The 24,074-nt window shown below is 37.6% G+C and overlaps 1 protein-coding gene across 5 annotated transcripts in view; it reads right to left on the bottom strand.

Moving 5' to 3' along the window:
* LOC118701504 (protein C18orf25-like) overlaps positions 1-24,074 on the bottom strand; it is a 110,386-nt gene that overhangs the window by 63,527 nt on the left and 22,785 nt on the right. For 4 of the 5 annotated variants that reach the window (XM_054517765.1, XM_054517767.1, XM_054517764.1 and 1 more), the window contains exons 3-4: positions 2,224-2,340; positions 78-260 (exon numbers count right to left, since the gene is read on the bottom strand). In XM_054517765.1, the coding sequence (XP_054373740.1) occupies positions 78-260; positions 2,224-2,340 (300 nt within the window). The remainder of the gene's footprint in view (positions 1-77; positions 261-2,223; positions 2,341-24,074) is intronic. The other variant, XM_054517766.1, reaches the window with a different exon arrangement.

Below are 24,074 nucleotides of genomic sequence, written 5' to 3'. Positions count from 1 at the left end.
AATACTGAAACCAAGAAAGAGAGAGATACCTACTGAGATGTTGGAACAAATGTCAGAGGAAGAGAATTTAACCAAACCTGTATCAGCACTCAGTTCATCTAGCGGCCCTCTGGTTCTCCAGGTAGATCCTGAGTCTTGATTTCCTAAAGAATTATTGTGCTCTTGAACTACTGCAGCTGCCAACAGATTGTCCACATTTACCACTTCTGGATCTGAGTTTGTGTCTGATATATCATAGTGAGCTATAACTGGAGGTCCATCTGCAGAAGTAGAGAAAAACAACACAGATTAGAAGTCTGCATACTGTGAAAACCCCCTCTAAAAGTACAAAGAACAATAATTTAAGGATTAATACCATCTCCTACGTGCAGCTTATGGTTTATAGTGATACATTCATTATATGAATCATTAAACTTCAGTTAATGAACATAGTCTGAGATTACAGAGACATTTTAACCTTTGCATACACAGAAAAACTCATTTATGAAATTATCACTTATTTGTGTATTATCTTTTACATTAACGCATCAACATCTCCATATCTGATGACATTATATTTACAATCTTAAAAAAATTCAGTTTCAAATAAAAATAATAAGATACAGGACATTAAATTTGGCAAGACAAAATATCTAGAGAATTTTACAAAAGTCAAGTGAGAGTTTACATTACATTATGGTTGATTGAATAAGACTAACTTTTTGATATAACTGATCCAGTGACAATAAATTTAACATTAGGCAACTTTCCTTTCATAACATTTACCTGTCAAGGGCAGGGAATTTTTCAAAGTAGCAATGTTTTTTGGTGATGTTTTTTTAAAATCAAGGATAACAAGAAACAAAACTATCATATGCAGTGATAAATGTGCTTTTAATTCAATATGATTACCATATGCATTTTTGGTCACCAAAGTGAAGAAGGTAAGAGGGAGAGAAAATAGCTTATTAGATTCTGAAATCTGTTCTTGAGGAATAACAAAAAGCTATTTTGTTAGGACCAACTATATTCTTTGTAATGAATGAAAATCACTTATAATTGGAAAACATGCTAGAAACAGAAGAGGCTCAGAAAAAAGTCAAATTCAAGACAAAGATTAATGTAGAAGCAGAGAGAATGCAAAAATAATTCTGAAAGGATGTGCAGTTTAACTTAAATGGTTCACCCCAGCTACAGCTTGACTCATAGTGGATGAAAGTGGCTGGAGTTCCCACTCTCCAAATGAGGCAATCAAAACTCTTTCCGCCAAGGCTTCATCAACAAAATCAAGGATTAAATAGAAAAAAGTTTCAAATTTAATTCTCTTAAAAGCTGTTTCTCCTGAGGTTTTTAGGGTGGGGTTTCTTTTGTTTTGGTTGTGTTTAGTTTGGGTTTTTGTAACTTGGTGCCTGAAACATAATTCAACTCACTATTTTCAGAAGCGCCTATTTTGTGATCAGCAACACACTTCGTTGAAGAGTGACCATATCACTTAAGTCATACTAAAGGTCAGTATGGCAACAAGGTATGAAGAAATTCACAAAATATTTCAAATCAGACCTGCCTCCAAATCAACAATTTCATAAAATGATGTTATATTAGAAACTTAAAACAGACCTCACAAAAATAAATGGGCAGTTAAATGACAATGTATTAAAGGTCAAACTGCTTGCAACATGAAAAACTGATGATTATGACTGGAAAATAAGTAATGATAATTAACTGAAAGGCAATCTTTGTCTTTTTAAAAGACTTACAAAATAACGGAAGACCAAGTTCAAAATTAAGCTGGCTGATGTTCAGTTAATTATTTGTGACAGCCGATGATTAAATTACATGCATAAGCTAAAACTGGACAGAATCAGAGAGGCATGTTGTCTTTCAGTATTATCATTACAGTTCAGTGTGAACATATATAACATGAGCTATAAAAATAAACAGTCAAGTGGAGAAGATACGAGGGTCAAGTACAATATTGACTATTTGCCCATTTTTTCAATAGGTTATCTAAAATTTCAGGAGCTACGTACTGTTCCTTCAGGTCTTTGTCTCACTTCTTATTCAGATCTCCAAAAGCAGAAGTGAAATTTTATTTTTAGATAGACATGTCTACACAAATAAAATTGCATTGGGACAAAAGGCACCAATAGTCTCAAGTCAAAATTGTACCACTCCTACATGTATAATCATGCAAAAATGTATTATAAATATATATACATGCAGAGTGATATTCTCATCACCTACCCATAGAAATAACTTGTGTGAAAGTCTTCATCAGTAGGAAATACAAGCATAAACTTGTTATCTGTAGCTCCACTCTTGTATCTTCCACACTTCCAAACAGAACACCGTATAACTCCACTTCAATTTAGTATACATCAAATAGACAAAAATATTTTCAATATCATTTAAATACTGTCATTACATCTGTCAGTGTAAGAGCCACCAATTTACCAATCTGGAAAAAAACAAGCTGCTTATTTACAAAGCAATCACACCAGAGATCTATTTTTTTCTCAACCTTGTCTTTCAGAATCACATTTGAAAACATAAGGGCCCAACACCAGTTTTAACCATATCTATCACAAGTAAACGACCAACAAAGACAATAGCCACAATGCTGCAAGTTCCGGGATTCTCAGCATGTATAAAAGAAGAAATAAGCAATAAGTGCCTATGTGTGTTTAAAAATGCCCAAACAATAAGTTGCAGAGAACTACAACTAGATAAAAGTTGCAGAAAAGGCATATAAAAAAATCCTCTGTTCCCAAAAGCCTGTTTCCTTTTCAGTGCTATAAGGATGGGACAGGAGCACTTAAATTTGGAAATAAATAATACTTCCCTAGCCAACTATGTGATCATCTTGTGACATGATGCAAAGTTTATGTGTAGTACCAAGTAATAAAGAAGATTGGCTTCAGCTTGGAAATAAAGTGAAAAAATGCTTTCAGGTTGAAAAGGTAAAAGGATTAACTACAAGCAAAATGGAACTTTATAATATTTTCTTTGCAATAGAGCCACTTCTTGCAATTACTTACTGTAATGGGATTTCAACAGATAGAAAAACAGACCAAAACAAACCATGCCAGAATCAAAACAATGTAACACAATTAGGAGGTTCCCTTATCAGTAATTTAAACAATCTGTTTAAGAAAAATCGTGTCTTTTGAGAAGCCAAGGTGATGCCAGCTTGGGTTTTGCCTTTTTTTCCTATGTTTTCTATATTCTTTGCACATATATTTGTAGCTCTGTAGTCTATTGTATTAGTGACTAGTTTTCCCAGTACTTTTCCATGGCCTTTCCCTAGGCAGAAACACAAATTCCAGAGCTCCAAGCCCCGGGGGGTACAAGGCCCCTATGCTATCTTGGTTCTTCCTGAGAAACAAGGTTGAAAACAAGTCTTCAAGATACATTTTCATGGACGAAGTACAGCTACTGCTGAAGAGGACACTCCAGAGAAGGGGCTTGACCTGGGGGGGAATTGCATCACCACTTGTCCTCCTAATTGGTGCCTTTTATCAATTATGCTAATTTCCTAAAGCCTATAAATATGTACTCATCCCTGGAGGGGGTGGGCTTTTGTGGACATCTTTCCATAAGTGCCACTGAAGGCCTTCAAATAAAGATCCGCTCTTATATCATCTCCTTACTAAAATTATCTCGAGTTTAATTTCCAGGTTGGGAAAAAGGCAACAAAGGTAGCTGGAAGATGTACATATCCCCTGGTGATAAGCTATAATTCACTTCTAAAGCAATAAATGCTTGAAAAAGGCAAAGATGAAAGTTAGTAAATACCAGCAGAAAAATCCAGCTGTTTACATTTAATATTAATAGGAGGAGGGAAAGACTGCATTTTTTATTTTTAAAGAATTCAGAAGCAGAGGTCAGTTTGGGGTCAATGTTCCCAAGTGTCCAATTCTCCCTTATTTTACACATTAAAACTAACTCCACAGGACAACTAAATCAGAAGTCACATGCACAAAAATCCATGTCTACACATATCAACCTTCATTTTAAGCTTGCAACATAGAAAAGTCAGTAATTTCTTATCTGCTATCTGCTCCCATGTTTTTCATAGAGCCACATCTCGACATTCAGTGGTCTAAACTGTGTTGTAAGATCCATGCTCCTATTATCCCTTATTTCATTATAATGGCAGCACAAGTAAAATGGGAGAATCAACAGTAAAATCTCAGCTATAGGTTAAAAGCAGTGATTCTATAAGAAGCACCATACTTTTGCACTGCAACCACTGTGTACCAATGCACAGGAAACAAAAAGATATTAGCTAGCAGAACCTGAATGGGGAATTTAGACCTTTAAATCTATGTAGACAGGCTGAGAGAGTTGGGGTTGTTCAGCCTGGAAAAGGCTCCGGGGAGACCTTGGAGCACCTTCCAGTACCTAAAGGGGCTACAAGAGAGCTGGAGAGGGACTTTAGACAAGGGCATGCAGGGATAAGAAAAGGGGGAATGGCTTAAAAATTACAGAGGGCAGAGTTAGATTAGATATTGGACAGGAACTGACTTTGAGAGTGGTGAGGCAGTGGAACAGGTTGCTCAGGGAAGCTGTGAATTCCCCATCCCTGGCAGTGTTCAAGGTCAGGTTGGATGGGGCTTTGAACAACCTGGTCTATTGGAAGGTGTCCCTGCCCATGGCAGAGAGGTTGGAACTAGGGAGTCTTTAAGGTCCCTTCCAACCCAAACCATTCCATGAGACTGACTCTAAATCATTACTTTAGCTTTCCTAAATTTAGGCAAGTTCTTCCAAGCTCATCATCACCTAAACTCCCTACCACTGTAGCCAGAGACAAGTTGTTCAGAGTAAGGTAATCCCAGCCTGGAAATTGCAGCCTGGAGCATCACCATCTCCCTTCCTTCCCTAGTAAACACAAAGACCTTAGGCAGCCACCTTAGCCAAGGCACCTAACTTTTACATCTCTGAAGTTCAGCAAGATTAATTCCAGCTTTAGGAATGGGATTTAAACTTTGCTGTTTTCTCTAGAAGTAGAGGAAAAAGACTTATATCTCCAGAAGGCTATTCCGATTAAAATAATTTCAGAATTAAAAGTCTAATTTTGGTGGTCTGAATTGCACTCTGGAGTCATCAGTGTGTTTACAATGAAGGAGACGTGGAGCCTTATTTAGGTGTAAATATCACACTAAGCTTTAAAACACACATAACAGGTACAATAATATAAGCAATAATAATTACAGCACTTAACTCTCACAGAAAGCTTTCCATTAGAGGATCTCAAAGAACTCTGAGGTGCTTATTAACCTCCTTTTGCCTATGGGGGAAATTGAGGCAAGCAGAGATTTGCAGCTTGCTCAAGGCTAACAGTCAGAAGAGCTCAGCTCTGGTGAAAGCAATAGTCCCCTCAAATTACTGAGGAGCTTAAAAATAGTATCTAGGAATGCTTTCATGAAATGTGCAAAAGCTAAAACGGTGACACACAGAGGCACCTAAGTAATTGAAAGCCAAAAGAGACACAGCTTCTTCCAGCCTCACCTCTACATCTTTACTGTAAATATAGGTACTGCATTGTCTCAATCTCTCAAACTCAATTGGATGTATTTTTATATAACAAAAGGAAATACTGAAACATTTTAAAATAATAGGAGTTAAGAATGCCCTCAATTACACTTGACATTTAAATTTAAGCAATAACGCCATTTACTTCAAGATTACACAAAACATGTAATGGAGTCTTAGACCTATATAAATTTTAAGATCAGATGATCATTACAGTAATTGAAATCTTTTGTGTGTCAAAACCTAGAGGATTCATCTTAAATTTGTTAAAATATTTTACAGTAGACACATCAGTAACTTTGATCCAAACAGAAAGGCTTCATATAAAAGACTACAGGCTAACAGCCTTTTTGTTTAGATAAGCAATACAACCCTGTTTATTTCAAATGTGACCCAGAGCTACTGTTTCATAAAGTATGCACAGTTCAAATGGCATAAACTAGCTAGACCCTAAAACAATTCCCATGAGGGGATGGGGGGCAGGATCTGTGCTTTTTTTAATGCTGTTTAGCAACATGAAACACTTCATTATGATGATTATTTATTTATTTATTTATTTGAGGTTACAGTATTTACATTTCAAAATGTACAGAGTTAGGCAAAGAATACACTGTAAATGCATTAAAAAATAGTGTAACAGCATTCCTTCCAAAATCATAAAGTGAACTTTATTGGTGAACCCACTTTCCTCCAATTTTCCTTAATTTCACAAAGCAAAGGGTTTGGGTTTGTTTTTTTAACCATAATAAAATAATAAAATCAAAACAACATTATCAAATGAGTATCTGTTCTCAGACTGGATCATTTTTAATATATCACATCAAAAGAGATCTCAAAAAATTCAACTCTTGCTGATCAAAATTCATTCTTTCAGGCTTTTTGATGACTAGATGGAAAATATCTTGGATTTGTTTAATCAAATTACATATAAAGATATAATAAAGTCTTTTTCATTGTGTGTTAAGCAAAGGCACATGGAATATGGCTGTGCATTGAAATTATTGGGAAGTGGCCTCTATTTCTCATTACAGGATTTATTTACCCTGATGCCATCTACTGATTCATTAATTATGGAAACAGATATATTAGACAGATCTCTTCCCCAGTTTTACTTGCAAAAGTCTATCAGGAGGCTTTTGGAAACCATCACAACCTACACTCTTACATAGCCATGACAGTTAATAAAAAAAAAATTCCGGGTGTAAATACCACTTACATTAGGAAAAGGCAGCAAACACACACCCCCTACATACCCCTCCAGAAAACATCACATTTTTGCAAGTACAAACTGCACTTTCCCAAAAAAGGACTGATACAGCCTTGATGCAAAGCTTTTGATGTTCCAGACTAATCCATTGCTCCCATCAGTTGGTGAGATTTAACAGAGTGCTTGAAATTCCTTCTAACTTAATAAGCCTATTTTTCACATGCCTTCATTTTGATGATCTAACACTATGAAACTAACAAAATTTGTGAGAAAGACTGGTTTCTAGCTTCATGTTTTCAAGGTACTATTTCTATCAATCAGCCCAAATATTTTAGCTTTTACAGTACAAATTACAAAGTGCATTTGTTCTACTGTTTCCAAATGTAACTGCAGTGGTCACAGTGCAGACTCTAATTATTTTAGAAATATCTACTCAACTGGTCTGATTTATACACCCTCATCAGGCAAAGACTCCCCTGAAATTCATCTGAAGGATCTGACCAAAAACTACAGAATAATTTAATTTCTAATGAGATTAAATGCTAGCTCCATTAAAACCAATAGCAAACTTCTACTAATATCAATAGGGCTAGAATTTAATTTCTTAACACACTCAAAATATTACTTTATAAAGAAAAGAGATTTACAGTATGTGGATACAGGAAGAGGCAAAATATATTAACAAGAGAAATGAGTGAAAGTAAACACATTTCAATTTGTAAAATAACTACCAAATATAATCCTGTTTCATTGAAGTTAAAATTGGTCATCCAGTCTTAACTCTGGCAGCTCAGATAAAATAACCTAACTATTCTGCAAAAACACCAAAAGACACTGTGAACTAAAAAAATAGAGATGTATATTTCTGCCTGAATTATTTTATCAAAATACTGTTAAAAATTATACTGAAGTCTAGTATATATGAAAGGTTGAAGACTTCTTTTTTTCCTTGCTCAGTTAAGTTTTGCAATGGAAAAACTGAAAAAAGTTTCACTGCCTTTACTTCAATGTTTTTTTCTAAATAAAAATGGAGAATTCAGATGTTTGAAGCAAAATCTCAGATATTCAGATTTTTAAAAAGTGTGAAGGGTAGAACTTCCTAAAGACCTTGCTTGCCAAACCCCACTTGAGGGAGGGAAGCAGCACAGATGCCTGGGAAAGAACGTGCAGATAAGTCGGTAAAACCACTGCACATTAAAGCCCCTGTGATAGTGGAGCCCTGGAAAATGTTAAAGACAGACTTTGAAAATGTTAGGCTTTGTGTTTTCTCAGATCACTGCATCTGCATAAGCAGTATGATAAATGATATAATTGTTAGATGTGATGATTGTTTAGTAATTAAATATAATTACTGTATAATCATAAGAAGAATCATGAGAAACTATGTTAGAAATTTAAGGGGGAACAATGAGAAGCCATGCTTGACTGAAATCTATGTATACAATAGAACAATATAAGTTTAATAATTAACATGAAAGTTATATAACGATAGAATATAAAAACACGATCATCTCAAATGTATAGTCGGAGTGAGATTTGAGTTGAATACTCCTGACACCCAGAGCTCTTAATAAAAGCACCTGCATATAATCGCTTATGTGATTATGTGTTTCTGAACGCTAACACCTGGACTTTCAAGGATTCCTAAAAATAGTCAAATTCTAGGAGAAAATCCTTTAATTTTTCATTTACTGAGCTCTCAGTTTGACATTTAGAGACATTTAAATGAAGCCTTTATACAAACTTTTTTTCTTTTGCAAAGGAAGCTGTGTTTCACCTGCTGCTAAATCCTAACTCCACAGTGGTACGGGTGTCCCATTACTCCTATGCTGGAACAGCTGCCACATTAGAAAACATGTAATTCAATATTAAAAATTACAATATAGGAACAGGTTGCTCAGAGAAGTTGTGAATCCTCATCCCAGGAAGTATTCAAGTCCAGGTTGGATGGGGCTTGGAGCCACCTGGTCTAGTGGAAAGTATCCCTGTCCATGGCAGGGAGGTTGGAAATGGATGGTCTTTAAGGTCCCTTCCAACCCAAGCTATTCTATGATTCTCTGACCTCTAGGAATATACACCAGAATTACACCAGTTTACACCAGGTAATCTGACTCAATGTATTTAATCTTTGAAACCATAAGAAAAATTCTTTAAAGAAAATGAAGTGTTTCTTTACTCCATTATGAAGTATAAAACTTAGGGAAATTAGAGAAACCTTATCATCTGTGATTCTCCACATCTGTGAAAAACTACTGATTTCTCCTCTACTTGTTACATTTGGTGGTTTTCAAGTAATTTCTTGAGATGTGAGCATAAACATACATTCAAAATGTAACTGAGTTGGAAAGTAGGAGTTTCCTTCTGATAATCTTAAAATAAGTCAGACTGATTTCATGAAATACAGAATGGATGAGGTTAAAATTTATATGAAAATTTCAGCTGAAGCAATTTTAACTTCCCAAAAATTCGTAGTCAATGTCCTTTAAAAATAAGACCTTATAATGGAAATCATGACAAACATATGGCTGCATTTAATATAGCAAAAGAATTCCCAGAAGAAAAAAAAACATAATCTGAAAATATGTATTGGGAATCTGTTTTCTCAAAGAGATGGCAAAGTCTGTCGCACACTTATTAAAAATGCAGACTCATCACTACTATTGGTATCTGAAGATTGGTTTCTTCAGGGCTCTGAATCTCTCAAATTCCCAATACAAAGCAAGAAAAGAGATGTTCCTGTTTAATGGCACAGCTTGCCAAATCCTTCATCAGGTAGATTATACTACACCAGAACAACAACAGAAAGGCGGGGTTCCCCTCTCCATTCACAGAGAAACATACTGCTTCACATGGAAAACAAGCTCATGGACCAGCTATTCAACTGTGTAAATCAACACACACTTTTCATTTCAGAGGAGCTGATTTATGATAGGTGAAGACCTGGCTCCAGTTTTGAGGCAAGTGAAAAGAGTGACCAAAGAAATTAATATTTACCATTTACAACCACTGATCTTACACAAGTGTTCTTAACACTAGATAGGTTTTATGGGGAAATTAGGTTTAAATTATATCTTATATGAACTATTCCCTCAGTCTTCTGGGTACCTTGGGATAATTTTATCCTGGAAAGAACGCAAATTTAAAATCTATGCTCAGCTGCTGTCATCCTCTGCTTGTTCTTTCACATTCAAAGTTGCTTGCACTGAAATAAACAATTAACTGAAATTGATGAAATTAAAAGGTTTTAAATTTTGACTCTTACTAACCAAATCCAAATTTTATCTATTAATACACAGAATTATTACAAATTTTTTTTAACTACCTGACTGAGACATTTAAGCTTGGCAGAAATTTCACTGGCTACATTGCGAACAAAGTTATTATCCATTTATGAGATCTGTATATAAAGGTGTTTCAGTCTGAGAGATAAATAAGTTAAACTGATCTCCTTACAAAATTTGTTTACAAATACCTAATTGCTCCATATATACTATTTTATAAAAAAGGTTAAAGGCATGCTTTTACACATACTGTGTTAAGTGGCTGTCCTAGTTCCAGCCAGGGCAGAGTTAATTTTTGCAGTAGCCAGGATCGGCATGGCTAGGACCAGGAGGTTACTTTATACCACCTCAGGGTCATTTTCCGGGAAGGAGGGAAGGGATCTTCCCAGACCAGACAAAGGTCTGGTATTGTCAGGCTCTGTTGGTGGTACAGTGGTGAGCATTTGCATGTGAATCACTCACCTCTCTTGAACACTTTTGTTATTAATATTGTTGCTGTTACTGTTCCTTATGTTGTTTCCAGGAAATTGTTATCTCAACCTGTAATCTTTACCTTTTGTTTCTCCAATTCTCTTCTCCAGACCAGCAGAGGAGAGGGAGGGTGGAGTGAGCAAGTGGGAGCACTAAATTGGAGAATATCATTCCTAAACCATGACAGTCTTATTTAGTGCCCAATGTGAGGCACAAAGGGTTGAGATAGCAACAGATCTGCCTCGATCTCGGGTTGGAAACAAATTTGATCTAAGCATCTGTTGTATGAGGCAATGAACCACTGGTCACAATGTTGCTTGTTCTGTTCATTCATGTGATTGTGGAACCTAATCCTGTATATATTCTTTGTATATGCAATGTGCCCATCACAGTGGTCTTTTTCAGAGCAGGGAGAAGGGATCAGGATTTCTTTGTTGCTGTACTGAGGGATATCACCTTATGACATGATAACATCAAGGGCAATGAGTGTCATTTGGGATGTGTATTCAGTGCTGCTCTCCTACCCTTACTTCAGGCACTACTTTTGGGAGTGCACTAATAATCATACCCAGTCTGTGGAGGGAACAGGGGAGGATGACTTTCCCCAGCCTTTCACCCCCTTTTCCTCCTTCAGGCCTGGTAGAAAAGGTTCTGAGAATTTTCAATTTCCTTTGAATGCTAAGGAAAGCATGTTATTGTTGCTAAGTCTGCCAGGTCTCCTCAGTAAGGTCCACACCCCATTTAGAGTCACAAAAGAGATTTCTAGGGAGGCCATTCAAAGATCTGCCTCGAAGGTGGATAGTCATAGGTGGTATGGAATGTGGGAGGACATGGGCCAGTATTTGGAGGACTTCTCTGATAGTCTGGAAATTCACCCCTGAACTACAGGACCTTCTTAAAGTGAAAAAATATGTGAAAGGAAAATGATGTGGAAATTCCAGAGAGGCACGAAGTTATGAAACATGCTGGGCGCTGGCTACTATTTATTGGACGTGGCTCAATACTAGACTGAATCCTCAGAGGGAGGAGGAGAAAAGCAGACCAACAGTCACTGTGGCAACTCAAACTGCAGCTGAACCAGAGGAACAACTTGTACCAGTAGCAGTCACTCCTGTACAGAAGAAATCCGAGACCAAATCAGTTTGCTTAGTGGGGGATGAAAAGAAAGTAGGGCCCTCGCAACAGGAGGAAGAGGCAGAGTCAGAGATAATAGTCCGATCCTTATCCCTGAGTGAGCTGCAAGACATGCAAAAAGATTTGTCACCAATCAGGTGAGCGCCTGGTGACCTGGCTGCTCCCATGCTGTGATATCATGGCTCATAACATGAAACTAGATGGTAGTAAAGCCAAGCAACTGGCATCCATGGGCATTGATGAGGGGATTGGTAAAAGAACAGGAACTCTCAGCCTCTGGAAGCGACACTTGTCAAGCGTGAGGGAAAGGTATTCTCTCAAGGATGATGCAGTAGTGCACCCAAGCAGGTGGAATGCCATGGAGCAAGATATCCAGTATCTGAGAGAATTAGCTGTGCTGGAGGTAATCTATAGGGATTCAAATACCAAGCAGTCCCCTCTAGATCCAGATGAGGTCCAGTGTACACAGTCCGTGTGATGGAAGTTTGTACAGTGTATCATCATCGTACACCAACTCGTTAGCATTGATGTCAATGAAAGAAGAACAATCAGTGCTTTAGTTGACTACTTGACTCCAGCAATCGCATCTTTTTTCCTCCCTACTCACCTGCACCTCAGCTCTGTAACAACTGTCCAAGACTGCAGACAGACTTGAAAGACTCAAGCAAGTTAGGAAGGAAATGTCCCATGCCCTGCAAGAACAGACCAGAGTCTCTGCTATTGGGGCAAGCGCTCCCCTTCTAGAAAGGGTACACACCACCAGGTAATCTGTGGTTTTACCTGCATGACTGTAGGAGGATAGAATATAAGTAAATAAAGGTAGTATAGAAAGTAATCTTACCCCCTAAAGAGTTGCAGCTGGGTTAATTATTAAATATTAGGAGCAGGCCTGATTTTAACAGGCCACAGCTGTAGCCAATAAGAAAAGTGTTATAAAAGAGTGGATGGTTTAGCTGAGGGGAACTGGAGTCAGTGCTTAGAGGAGCTGCCTACAAGAAATGTTAAGGAGGTATGAAATTCTAGCAATATGGAACCTTTGCAATATAATGACAACACACGTCCATGGAGAAGACATGAGGAAGTGGGATTGAAATCTACCCCTGGCCTAGCAGCATGGGGATGTGAAATGAGAGGAAGAAGACCCGCCACAGGAAATTCATCAGGGATAAATGCTACACCAGTTTCTAGTGTGCAAGTCCTCAGACAGAAAAAAGGGCTGATGCTTTTTCAGATTCTCTTGAAGGGACCTCCAATGCATATTTACATGAAGTGAGCAACAAGTACTATGACCAGTGTTGTCGCATTGCAGCTGATCTGAAGCGGCCCCCTAAACTCAACCAACCGAGAAGAAAACAAGTCCTCAGATAAGGTGGGATGGGTTGGATTCAAACCCAAGCAAAGGCCTCAGCCAACCCTGTTCTAGCTGAGATGCAGATACACTGCTGGGCAGAGAGAGGTCTCATCCAATTCTAAACCCGGGAAATCCAAAGCCCTATAAAAGGGGCAGCCATATTAAACTTGTGTCTGTTTGCTGATGACCCACCGGTGTTGTGTTGGGTCTCTCTCCAACCATGACCCCACATATCAGATCAGAACAAGAGGGGCCCTGCCTCTGGCCAGGTGGACAAAAGGGACAGTCAGATCTATTGGACTGTGTGGATCTGATGGCCTGGCGCATCAGACCAACAGGAGTATAAGGCTTCAGTTGACACTGGTGCACAATGTACCCTAAGCCACTGAAATATGTAGGGACAGAGTTTATTTCTCTTTCAGGGGTGACAGGGGGATTCCAACAGCTGACTGTACTGGAACTGAAGTAAGCCTGACCAGGGAACGAATGGCAAAACCACCCCATTGTGACTGGCACAGAGGCTCCATGCATCCTTGGCATAGATTACCTCAGGAGAGTGTATTTCAAAGACGCAAAAGGGTATTGTGGGGCTTTTGGGATAGCTGCTGTGGAGGCAGTGGAAATTAGAGAGCTTAATACCTTGCCTGGTCTCTCAGAGGACCCTTCTGCTGTGGGACTGCTGAGGCTCCAAAAACAACAGGTACCAATCACTACCACAACACTACACTGTTGACAACACCACACTAACTTGGACTCTCATCCATGAGATGATTTGTGAACTGGAGAGCCAGGGATTGGTCAGCAAGACTCATTCACCTTTTAATAGTTCTATATGGCCAGCGCATAAGTACAATGGAGAGTGGAGGCTGACAGTGGACTATCGTGGCCTGATCAAAGTCACACCATCACTGAGTGCCGCTGTGCTGGACATGCTGGAACTTCAGTAAGAACAGACCTGTCTATCATGTGGCCCAGAATAAGAATGATTGCAAGTGGGATCCTGAACAGCAACAAGCTTTTGGACAAATTAAACAGGAAATCGTTCATGCAGTAGCCCTTGGGCCAGTCAGGACAGGATGTGAGGCACATGCTTTACTCCACAGCTGGGAAGAATGGTCCTTCCTGGAGTCTCTGAAAAGAAGTACCCAGGGAGACTTGAACATGGCCTCAGATTCTGGAGTCAGGGATACAATGAATCCAAGGCCTGTTAAACCCCAGCTGAAAAAGAGATACTGGCAGTTTATGAAGGGGTTCACACTGCTTCAGAAGTGATTGACACCAAAGCACAGCTCCCCCTGGCACCCTGACTGGCAGTGCTGGGCTGGGTGTTTAAAGGGGAAGTCCCTTCCACACATCATGCCACTGGTGCTTTGTGGATTAAGTGGATCACTGATTACACAGTAATCTCAGATAGGAAATCCTAACTGCCTTGGGATCTTGGAGATCATCACAAACTGTCCCAAAGGCAGATCAGGTCGGGTTGCAGAGCTGAAAGATATCCAGCTGGCTCCAGCTGAATGAGTGAAATGGCCAACACTACATCTCTGCACTGACTTGTTGATGGTATCAAATGCTCTGTAGTGGTGGGTGGACCGATGGAAAAAGACCAATAGTCAGTGCAGAAGAAAACTCATCTGGGCTGCTGAGCTGTGGCAAGAGATCACTGCCTGAGTAGAGAAGTTGGCTGTCAAAGTCCATAATGTAGATGCACACGTACCTAAGGGTTGGGCTAATGAGGAGCATCGCAACAACAGACGGGTAGATCTAGCTGCCAAGAATAAAGTGTCTCAGGTAGATCTGGACTGGCACCATAAGGTTGAATTATTTCTGGCTCAGTAGGCCCATGACTCCTCAGGTCTTCAGGGAAGAGATGTAACATACAGATGGGCTTGTGACCAAGGGGTGGACTTAACCATGGAGACTATCTCCCAGGTTATCCATAACTGTAAACCATGCACTGCAATCAAGCAGGCCAAGCAGGTATTGCCTCTGTGGTATGGGGGGGACAATAGTTAAAATATAAATATGGGGAAGCCTGTCAGATACATTATATAACACTCCCACAAACCTGCCAAGGCAAGCACTATGTGCTGACATTGTTGGAAACAAACACTGGATGGCTGGACACACATCCTGTGACTCACACAACTGCCCAAAACACCATCTTGGGCCTTGAAATGCAAGTCCTGCAGTGACATAGCACTCCAGAAATAATTGAGTTGGATGATAGGACTAATTTCAAAAACAACCTCATAAACACCTGGGCCAGAAAGCACAGGATTGAGTGGGTGTATCATATTCCCTGTCATGCACCAGCCTCTGGGAAAACTGAACAGTACAATGGACTGTTAAAAACCACACTAAAAGCAATGGGTGAGGGAACCTTCAAACATTGGGATCTACATATAGCAAAGGCCACCTGGTCAGTTAACACTAGAGGTGCTGCCAATTGAGCTGGCCCGGCCCAATCAAAACCACCACGTGCCATAGGAGGGGATAAAGTCCCCCATGGTATATATGAGGAATGTGTTAGGGAAGACAGTTTGGATTAGTCCTGCCTCAAGCAAAGGCAAACCCATCTGTGGGATTGTTTTTGCTCAAGGGCCTGGGTGGGTAATGCAGAGGGATAGGGAAACACAATGTATATCTTAAGGGGATTTGATTTTTGGGTGAGAACAGTCACCAATGTTGAACTGTATAATATTGGTTGAAGAATGACACTGCCACTGTATGCCATAACTACCATGGACAATGGGGAGGGACTGCTCCAGATACACCAGTCATGAGCTCGTGATACAGTAACCAGCTAACAACTCACAAGCCCTTCTGTCCACAAAGACATCTAGGATGGATAAAACCCACAGTCATGGACTAAATAAACTCAACAAACATCTTGGAGGGAACAGCCATTGACTATGGAAATGTCACCTGTGCTTGTATATGTATATATATGTATACATGTGCGCATATGTATATAGTTGGAAGGTGTAGGATCTGGGCATAACATAGATGGTGTAGAATAAGTACTGGATCATGTCCTGGTTCTGTCCAGGACAGGGTTAATTTTTACAGTAGCCAGGATGGGTCATGGCTAGGACCAGGAGGTTATTCCATACTCCTTCACACAAGTTTTTTTGGGAATGGGGAAAGGGGTCCCTTTTGGGTTGAGGTAATGTGGCAGCAGTTGCATGTTGTGGTTGGTGGTACAGTGGTGAGCATTTGCACAGTGAATTGCTCACCTCTCTTGTACACTTTTGGTATTAGTATCATAGCTGTTACTGTTTCTTTTCTTATCTCATTGCTGTTTCCAGGAAATTGTTCTTATCTCAACCCATGATCTTTACCTTTTGTGCCTCCAATTCTCTGTGAGCAAGCGGCAAATAGTTTGGAGTGGTTTCAGTGTGAACACTAAATTGGAGAATACCATTCTTAAGCCAGTACAGGGACTCTTACACATTGAAAGAAAGCAGTCACAGCAAAAAGGTGGTTCTACATGCATGGGAACACTTGTAAAGTTGTCATGCTTTAAAATATGCTGCTCTTATCATCATCATAAAGGTATTTATATATTTATATATATTTAATCTTTGAACACCAGAAGCATTTGATTATTTTTTCCCATATATATCAGCAAATAATCTACCCTGAAGGATATTAAATGCTAAAGAGATGAGAACAAGTTTATTAAATTACAATCAAACATAGAATAACTTGTTTAACTTTTACCTGAAATGCACACAATTTTAGATAAGGGATTTTTCTAACAAGCTGTCCTGGATTGTAAGATAAGTGTGTATTCTATTGGCCATCTGTTAGAGGTGGTGCAGTTATTTTCTGCTAATTGGGCAGTTTTCATTATCTCTTCCACAAATCAATCCTCCCTCTGTGAAATATCTTCTGTTAATGGGCCATTGAGTCTCACTGCATGACTGATAAAAATTACATCATCCCATTGTGAGATGCTCCACCCAGGGGGAGGAGCCAAGCATTCCTAACTGGATATAATCTGAGATTTTGGGACACCAGGGCAGCCTTCTCCACTGGATTCCCAGAGGAAGACAAGGCCCATCTACACCACCACTGGACCTTCAGAGAAAGACTACACCCTTCTACAGGATCACTGCTTCAACAGAACCACATCTGTCACTCCAGTAGGACTGCAGCCACCATTTCAATTGGACTGCTACCAACATCCTGACCCACAGGGTGTCAGGTTGTATTCTGACTATATCAGTGTTGTTTTGTATTACTGCATTGTTTATTTAATTTTTTTATTTTCTTCCCTAATAAAGAACTGTTGTTCCTACTCCCATATCTTTGCCTGAGAGCCCCTTAATTTCAAAATTATAACAATTTGGAGGGAGGGGGTTTACATTTTCCATTTCAGGGGAGGCTCCTGCCTCACCTGCCTTTTCAAACCAAGATAAAAACTCATATCAAAATCTTTATCAAAATTATACATGAAGGTAATCTGGAAAGAAATCATTCCAGTACTTAAAATGATCTCCTGCAGAGTCTTTCCAACAGTTACTCTGAAAATAATACAGCTCTCTAATCTAATTTTTTTTAATGAAGGCATCATATACTTAAAATAAAAGTAAGTCTAGGCCAAGAATAATGTAAAACCACCAGTGTTAATATACTGATTAAAAACAATAATTTCTTGAGTTTCTGTTACATGTTTGATCCAAACCCCAATAAAAATTGATGAAAAAACTCCCACTGACTTCAGGGAGATTTAAAAAAAAAATCAGACTTACAGAAGATACAGTGGATATTTCCCATAGAAAGAAAAGGAATTACACTAAAATAATTAGGAAAAAAATGTCTCTTTCAAAAAGCAAAATAACAGAGCTTATGGAGACATATAGCATTCTCTTAAACTATTTCTATAAAGACTTTCAATTTCCATTACTAAAATTCTGATTTAATTTGCATTAGAAACTTTTAGCAAGTTTAACTGATGAAAAATATACATTTTTGGCAGCTACAGAGAAGTTATTTGACATGAAGATAGGTCTCAATGGAAAGGTAACCAATAAAATTCCAGTGTATAGTGATAATAGTAAGAATTAAATAGAGAATTCTAATATATAGTTTAAATTAATCCAACTTTAAATATCACAGTTTCAAGCCTGTCTATTCAGGATAACTATTAGTATAAAAAGATCCATACAATAGCAAGTTTTTGCATTAATTAAATGAAACTAATGTTCTGGCATTCCCCATCACAAATAAATAATTATTTCAGTAGCATTCAAACATGGTTCAGAAGAAGCTCTTGCTGTCTGACCCAGAGCAGCAATCTCCAGACCACTGCAGTTTATTTACCTGACTGTCAGGCCTTACTCTAACATCCTGTGTCAAGGCTCAATCCATCCATTGACAGCTGCTTATCTTAGGGACTGACAAGACTATTTTTATTCCATCATGAAGAATGCAGTTTGATTGCATAAACAGAAAGAAAGCAGAAGTCATTTGTGGACACAGGTCATGCATGCACATGCAGTTGGGTGTAATTTATCTCACCTCATTTCAGCCAGAAGTTATCTATTCTAAACTGTTGATAAGGAAGGTTTAGACAACTAATACAAGAGAAAGACTGCCAGAAGGTATCCTCTGTAGGTGCTTCTCTCTTCCCATTGACTCAGGAGATCCAGGGAGCAGCAAACTAAACACCTAAAATGAGAGATTACTTCCACCCAAACCAAACATATATATATTTGTACACGTGCCTATTTGTGCACACAATATAAGACAGCTGCTTCCATAAATATGCCATGTGCAACACAGCAGAGACATTAATAAAAATTCTAGACAGAAAATTAACCACTAATTGGGAGACAAAAAAAAATCAGTTGTGCACATTTGTTATGTATAACTAAATCTTAAAGGTAAGCTTATTTATTATTTCTGCCTAAAATGAAAAAGAACACTAATGTATGACATGTTCAAGCTGAAAAACTCAGAAGTAAACATAGTTAAGAAAATGCTATAAGTTTGTATCTAGTCTGGTACTTATATAAATGTTTTAACATGCAAAAAGAGCATCTGGATGAATGCTCCTACTGTAGCAAACATACCTCTACTGATTTTGGGTTATCTAAACAAGGATTTTATTTTCTCAAGTTTGGTGATGAAAGCTTAGGGTAGTTTCCCCTACAAATCTTTAAAGGTGTTTATATGTGTGTGCTGACACATGCATAAGCAACATATATATTCGCTATAAAATGAAAAACCAAAAAAAAAAAAAAAACCCACAATGGTATTAAAACCCAAAAGAGAAAACAAAACAAACATATGGAGAGAAAAGGAAACCTTGTTTTTAGCATAATCCAAAGTAACATCAAAATTGCAAAGATGAGATTTTTTTTTTTTTTTCAGTTTATTATTGATTCAGATCAGGCTCTGCAATATTCCCATTCTCTGAAAAGATAGGTAGAAAACTGTTATTAAAAATCACTGGAAACTCTAACGTAGCATTGACATTTTGATAGCCCATGTAAAAATTAAACAACTGCTGTGGAAGTACTTGGCTATCAGGCATCTGTATGAAAGCCCCTGACTGTGTGGTAGGGGGGGTTCTTTGGACAACTAGTTGAATTTTAGGTTCTCTGGGCTCCAGTTGTTGCTTGCTTTCTTTTTCCATGTCAAGACGAGTAAGCTTTTCTATCCACATGCGAAATTTCTCCTCTGTCTTGTCGCAGACATCTTTTTATGAAAATCCTTCCTTGGGGTTTTTTCCTCCTGAGAAGCTGAGAGGCCTCAGGAACAAAATGTAAACAATGGTTATCTGCTGCTATGGAATGCAACAGGCGGGTCTGTGATTGGTCTCATGTGAATGTTTGGAATTAATGGCCAATCACAGCCCAGCTGGCTTGGACACAGTGTCCAAGCCACAAACCTTTGTTATAATTTTTCTTTTCTTTTCTTTTCTTTTCTTTTCTTTTCTTTTCTTTTCTTTTCTTTTCTTTTCTTTTCTTTTCTTTTCTTTTCTTTTCTTTTCTTTTCTTAGTTTAGCTAGCCTTCTGAGATGAAACCTTTTCTTCTATTATTTTAGTATAGTTTTAATGTAATATATATCATAAAATAATAAATCAAGCCTTCTGAAATATGGAGTCAAATCCTCGTCTCTTCCCTCATCTGAAAACCCCTGTGAACACCGTCACATGTCTGCCTCTGCATCTTGGCAAAGCAGTTCATGGCCTCTTCCAGGACATTGCCTATGCAGTTCCTATCCCACACGGTGCCCCTGTCAAGCAATCCTGGAATTTCCCTGGTCGTTTCTCCAGATGCCCCAGCACGACTGAAGCCAGCTTTAAAGACATTGAGGCCATTTGATAAGATATCATTAAGTAAGAACATATTATTGCTTATTAAGGCATGCTAAGTCAAGAAAACAGCTTTTCTAATGCTGTCCCTTAGATATGACAATTGGGGAGGAATTAGAAAATATCAGCCAACAGTATTACTGTAAAAAAAAAAATTACACCCACTTAGGTTATAATAGACATTTTGGCTTCAAAATTATTTTTATTCTAGAATTCTCAGACAATTCTGTCTAAGGTTTTATTTTATAAATAAACTAAATTAGTCCAATTCCCTTGCAATTTCTGTTTTTAATTCGACTGAAGGTGTCAAAAAACATCATACAATAACATGTTTAGTTCTGTTAAGCTGTGATCCAAAATACTATTAACTTTAAATGTGAATAATTATGCATATTGTACTTACACACTTGAACCCTTTTATAACAGACTGTTAAACACAGACAAAATTCTACATGAGATAGAGATAAAGGCTGATATAGTGACTGCAGCATCCAAAGTAGCTAAGCCCAAAGCTCTTGGTCTAATTTTGGAAAACACAAACACCAATGAAGAAGATAACAAAAACACACAAGCATGAAAAGATATGTGAATGCTATGCTAATATATGAGGTAAAAGCAACCTCTCTTAGGTCTGATGGACACAGCTCCATCACAGGGTTAATACACATGACATGTAGAGGTGTCAACCTCACAACAACTAGAAATGTGCCTTTCCTCACATGAGCCACCATCTGTGCAGCACTCCTAGCATTAATCCTAGGCAAGGCAGAAAACAGGGCATAGTTCGAAGGAAATTGTTCTCCTTCCTTCTATCCATCAAAATGATGGTTAAAATGACTGGCTTTGGGATTATCAGAAAGAACTTTAGCAGCAAGAAGAAAAGGCCATCCTTATTACCTTACTCTACATATCAATAAAAAAGGCAGCAGTATCTATATTTTTATGTTTAGAGGAATCATCTAGGAAGCAATAAAACCAAAAAAAACCTGAGACTTTGTACCTGTTTGAGGAATAATAAACAATATGTGCATGCCATCCAAACACACAAACATTACCTAAGGTAATTCTGAAACAAGACAAGCATCATATTACAATACAAAAAGCAGCAACAGAACCTGACAATTTAATATGTAAATATGAAACTTGTGGGATCCTCTAGCTTAAGAATAATAGAAAATATCCTAAGAATGAGAGAAATCATTGCACAACCTAACCAAATATTTACTAATAAAAATATAAGGCACTAAATCTTTTTTTTTGGATTTCAGTGTGTACATTAAATTACAGTATTGCTTAAACAACACATTCTTTTTTTGGAGCTATATAAATGAGGTATATATAAGACCTTCAGTAACAGCTAAACAAAGCCCAGGATTATCATCTTTTTTCTGAGCAGCAGCAACACTACCCATCAGGGGCTAAAAATATTCTATTAAACCCCCATCTGTTTACCTATCAGACAAGCTGGAAATTTAGCATTCATGTCTTCTACTCAAAAATAAATATAGACTATATAGTAACTAATTAACATTCCTCTGACTGCATTTTAACTAATTACGTAAAATGGTACCTTTTTCCTAAAATGTGGTTCCTTTTATATATTCAATGTCTTTTTCCTCCCTGAAAAAAAATATTCATTCCATTCATATACTCCTAGTATTGAACATCCAATATGATACTGATCATCTTTAGTCAGGGATCTTATCCTAAAATCAAATAACTAAATGACAGTCTTTCTGATTTCCACAGGCTTATGAACAGACACCTCTGAGTAACATTGAGTAAGTTTTAATTGCAATTTAAATAAAAACTATTTATGATAGTATGTGAGACAACCTAGCCAGGTTTTTAAAGTTAAGAATGAACTATCATGGTCAAAGTTGATAAAATTGTTTTGCAAACTGAAGAAACTAGGTATTGAAATGTATAGTACCCTACAATACTATTTTCAAAAGGCATCGTTCATAGTACATCTACAATATACAGTAGCAGCAAATCAGTGTTTCAAATGCTCCCCTTGCAGGTCTTATAACAAGCCTTATTCAATCTTTATTTGTAGCTTTCAGGGTTAAAAAAAATCAAGCCTAATAAAAATGCATTTCATATTAAAAATATTAGCATTTATCTAACTGGTCTCTTTGCTATCTGTAAACTTACAACTCTATAGTTTGGTTTTTTTAATTATGCCAAGTTAAAACACAGAGAAATTTGCAATTACAAAAGGGGTCAGAAGCCAAGATTCGTATAATATTTTCAAAACTACTGAGACAGAGTAGAAATTCTCCAGAGTAGAAATCCATTTTGATTTAGGTGAAATGTACATCTTTGAGTTAAGTATGTAGTTTGAAAACATAGCTATTTAGTCTGACTGCCTGTTCTTGTAAAAAGCCTAGGCTCAGAGAAACTGCTTCAGTGAAGGACAGAGATAAGGGGAGGGAGACAGAGAGAGACAGAGAAACTGCTGTGAGAGCAGGTCAACCTGACCTAGGAATTCTTTCTGATAAAGAACTAGCAGCAAATTTCACACGAAATTTGTAAAAATGAATATGTATGAACCTATTGTGAAATTGCATGCATATGGATTCGAGAGAGGGATAAAAAGGGACCTAGAGTTCCCAGAGGTACGCATGTCATTTCATTTTAGGGGAATGATTCCCACATGCGTCCAGTGCTGTAATAAACATACCAGCTTTACAACTTTCACAAAAGTTGTGGAGTTTTGTTTATCTCCACAAAACACTACCTCCTGCAAAACAGCACTTAAGAAATGCATCGACACTATGTGATCTATTAAGTATCATCTAAATAATAACCAAATCTACAGTTATTTAATATAGGAACTCTGACAAGACAACAATTTAAGGAGATATGTTACATCTTCATTCTAACTAGCAATGGTCTATTCCTCCATGTTGTTATGCTTACTGACATTTGCAAATGAGTATCTTACAGCAAATCCTCCTTAATGGATTCTTTTTTCCTCCCTGTTCTTATAAGCGTCATCCTGAGTTACTTGAACCAAATTTATCCCTTGCAAGATGCTTTTTCCAAGGTCTATGTACAGTTCTTGAGAGGAAGTAACCTGCTTGAGAGTCCCTCATACATACACACTGTGCCCTCCCCTTTGGATTTCTTAATATTAAAAAAAAATCTTTTTTTTTCCTTTTTTTTTTAACAAAGTGAGCTGCAACACATTTTCAATGTCAACACTCAAACTTTTCAACAGATTCTTCTGAAAGCCTGAAACATGAGTCACCCTTATTTCACTTCAGAGTTTTCTGAGCTGTAAAAAGCACAATAATGGTGAAATGCCAATATTTTTCTATTATATTTGAATTTTTAAAAACCTTTTTGTTCTTTCAAAAAAAAGTGTTTGCATAGAAATAAATATTGATTCCCCAACTTGCTCTCATGCCAATTTCATTCAGAGTTAATTTGTATGGTCAAATTCAAAATTGTTTAAAGGAAAAACTTTTAACAGCAGCAGATCTAGCAGAACCTATTCAAGGATTCAAAGATCATCCTCTTAGGCTGTGAATGCTATCTAGTGTTTAAGAATGGCAAAATCTTAAATGCCAAAAGAGAGGCTCAGTCATTAAAAGATAAGAAATTGCTCTTCGTCTGCAGTAACTCAAACATCCTGGCATTCCCTTGAATTAAAGAGTCTGAGCTTATGACTGCTCACTTCAGTGAGAAGATTCTAAGTAACACCCTTGAAGTTTAGATTGAACCTGTATTTTCAGGTGTAAATTAACACCACAGAAAGCATTCAGAATAAAATAACT

Source organism: Molothrus ater, chromosome W (genome assembly GCF_012460135.2).
Source record: "Molothrus ater isolate BHLD 08-10-18 breed brown headed cowbird chromosome W, BPBGC_Mater_1.1, whole genome shotgun sequence".
In the NCBI taxonomy this organism is placed as follows: domain Eukaryota; kingdom Metazoa; phylum Chordata; class Aves; order Passeriformes; family Icteridae; genus Molothrus; species Molothrus ater.
Note: the sequence above shows the minus strand (reverse complement) of the source record. Positions and strands in the feature narration are given on the sequence as shown.